At 44.5% G+C, this 2,227-nt stretch overlaps 1 protein-coding gene across 1 annotated transcript; it reads right to left on the bottom strand.

Annotated features, from left to right (window-relative positions):
- Positions 1 to 336: 336 nt before the first annotated feature.
- Positions 337 to 1,455, bottom strand: LOC104526926 (C3a anaphylatoxin chemotactic receptor-like). Its single transcript, XM_010170513.1, has one exon. The coding sequence runs from the start codon at positions 1,453 to 1,455 to the stop codon at positions 337 to 339; it is 1,119 nt and encodes a 372-aa protein (XP_010168815.1).
- Positions 1,456 to 2,227: the final 772 nt, after the last annotated feature.

The following is a 2,227-nucleotide window of genomic DNA, read 5'->3' on the forward strand; positions in this document are numbered from 1 at the left end:
TCTAATGACATTCTCATCTAGCAATTCAGAGGTTAAACTACGCAATCCCACCACACATCCTTCTGCAAACCAGCTTTCTTTAAAGGTTACTCTGTGTCTCCTTCTTCACCCAAGTCTCTTCCCTCAGATTATTGTTCTTGGTACTTCCAATTTAACATCTCTCTCAAGTAGGATATAAAGGGGGTTAGCTGGTCTGATCTGAACCATCTCAATGTTCTGCATGTGGATCTGCAGATTAATCAAATATGTTAGAGCAAAAAAAGCTGTTAAGTGGAGAGTCAGTGATGTGCAGGGCCATAGCTCGCTCTTTCTACAGTGGTGATCCAAAGCCCTGTGTTACACTGTGCTGCTGCCGTCCTTCTCTGTTGAAGTCTTGCTTCTGTCGAGGGAGTAAGGGATTGATCGTGTTGGGTCCTCAGAAAAGGCACCTTCCAAGATTCCTCGCACGGATTGCCGTGCCTTTGCCCTGAAGTTCCGCCCCACAAAAACATAGAGCAGGGGGTTGATGCAGCTGTTGGCGTAGGCGAGTGCGGTAGAGAGGTGATCCCAGAGGATCAATGACTCCCTCTGTCCTGTTCCAAGGGTAGGTACAAGGGACAGAATCCCAACTACGTGGTATGGAGCCCAGCAGATGAAGAACGCTGCTACCACGAGCACAATTGTTCGCAGCATCCTGTTGCGTGGCTTCTGAAACTGATTTGCGCGCGTTCGGAAAGCGATGAGGGTGTAGCAAACTGCCATTATGCCAAAGGGGAGCAGAAAGCCAAAGACAGCCCTGGTGATATTTATTAGCCCTAAGGTAAGGGGTGCAGAATAATCACCTTCATAGAAAATTCCCCATGAGTCATTACTGCCATAGGCTAAGGGTGAGTATTCTTCCAAGAACTCATTTACAGAACCATCCATATAATCTTGCACTTCGTCATCTCCAAGATGGTACCCACACTCGGTTTTGCCATCATAAACACTAATCTCACGGTAGTAGAAGACAGGACAGCAGAAGATGAAAGCCAAGATCCAAATGCCACTGCAAATTAGTGATATAAATTTCACTGTTCGATGATTTTGACACCAGACAGGTTTCATCACAAGGAGGCACCGGTCAATGCTGATGGCCACAAGTAGGAAGATGCTAGCAAACATGGTGAAGATTATGACTGATGGAATGACTTTGCAGAGGAACCAACCGTAGGGCCAGTGTTCATGGAGAACCAGGTGCACAATGGAAAATGGCAAGGACAAGCAGCACATGAAGTCAGCCGCAGCAAGGTTTAGGAACCAGACAATGTTCACAGATCTCTTCATTTTCAGACCAGCTACCCAGATCACCAGTCCATTGCCTGGGATACCTATCATGAAAATGATGATGAAGATAGCGATGGAGAGGATGGATTCTGATGTGTAATATTCAGCAGCGTCTTCATGCGAACTTCTGTTACCCGGGAGCTGAGGCATTCTGTAGCTAGAAAACAGAAAGCAAATTATTAGGCAATTCTGAGAAAAAGAGACTGATTTTCATCATAGAATCATAGTGGTTGGAAAAGACCTTTAAGATCACCGAGTCCAACCATAAACGAACACTGCCAATTCCACCTCTAACCCATGTCCCTGAGCACCTTGTCTGCCTGTCTGTTAAATCCCACCAGGGAAGGTGACCCCTCCACCTTTAGGCTTTAATAGAATTGTTTATCAAATCCAATGAAGACAGTTGTGTTGCTGGAAGATCCTGAAAAGCGTTACCAGAATGCAAGGAGACGGCAGAGCCAAGACCTGAATACAGCCTGCAGAAGTGACTGAGGAGACATGAATAAGACAACCCAGACTGATTCTATTTTAACCTCTATTATTCCAGTACTTAAATGCTGGTCAGGGACTTTTGTGTGCAGGACTGAATATCAATATTATTTAAAAAAAAAATTAAAATAAATCCAAATCATCAATCTCTTGCATAACATATAATCTAAACGCAGAGTGTTAGAACCACTTCACCACAAAGAAAATGAGATAAACAGTTGTAACAAACATTGGAATTTACCACTTTTTGCTAACAATTGCCAGGTGAGGGTGACCTGCAAGGAATGCTATGGAAGTCGATCACTGGAAGGCAGCTGTGGGCTTAACAAAATTCCAACAAGTTTGTTCCATTTCCTGTGGTCTTGCTGATATACGCAGCAGCGAATTTTACAGTGACAACTGGCAAACAGCGCTGCAAGAGCTGAATCTCTCC

This window comes from Antrostomus carolinensis, unplaced genomic scaffold, assembly GCF_000700745.2.
Source record: "Antrostomus carolinensis isolate BGI_N321 unplaced genomic scaffold, ASM70074v2 scaffold35916, whole genome shotgun sequence".
Lineage (NCBI taxonomy): Eukaryota > Metazoa > Chordata > Aves > Caprimulgiformes > Caprimulgidae > Antrostomus > Antrostomus carolinensis.

Coding starts and splice junctions, on each gene's coding strand:
- LOC104526926 (XM_010170513.1), bottom strand. CDS start 1,455: ATGCCTCAGCTCCCGGGTAACAGAAGTTCGCATGAAGACGCTGCTGAA.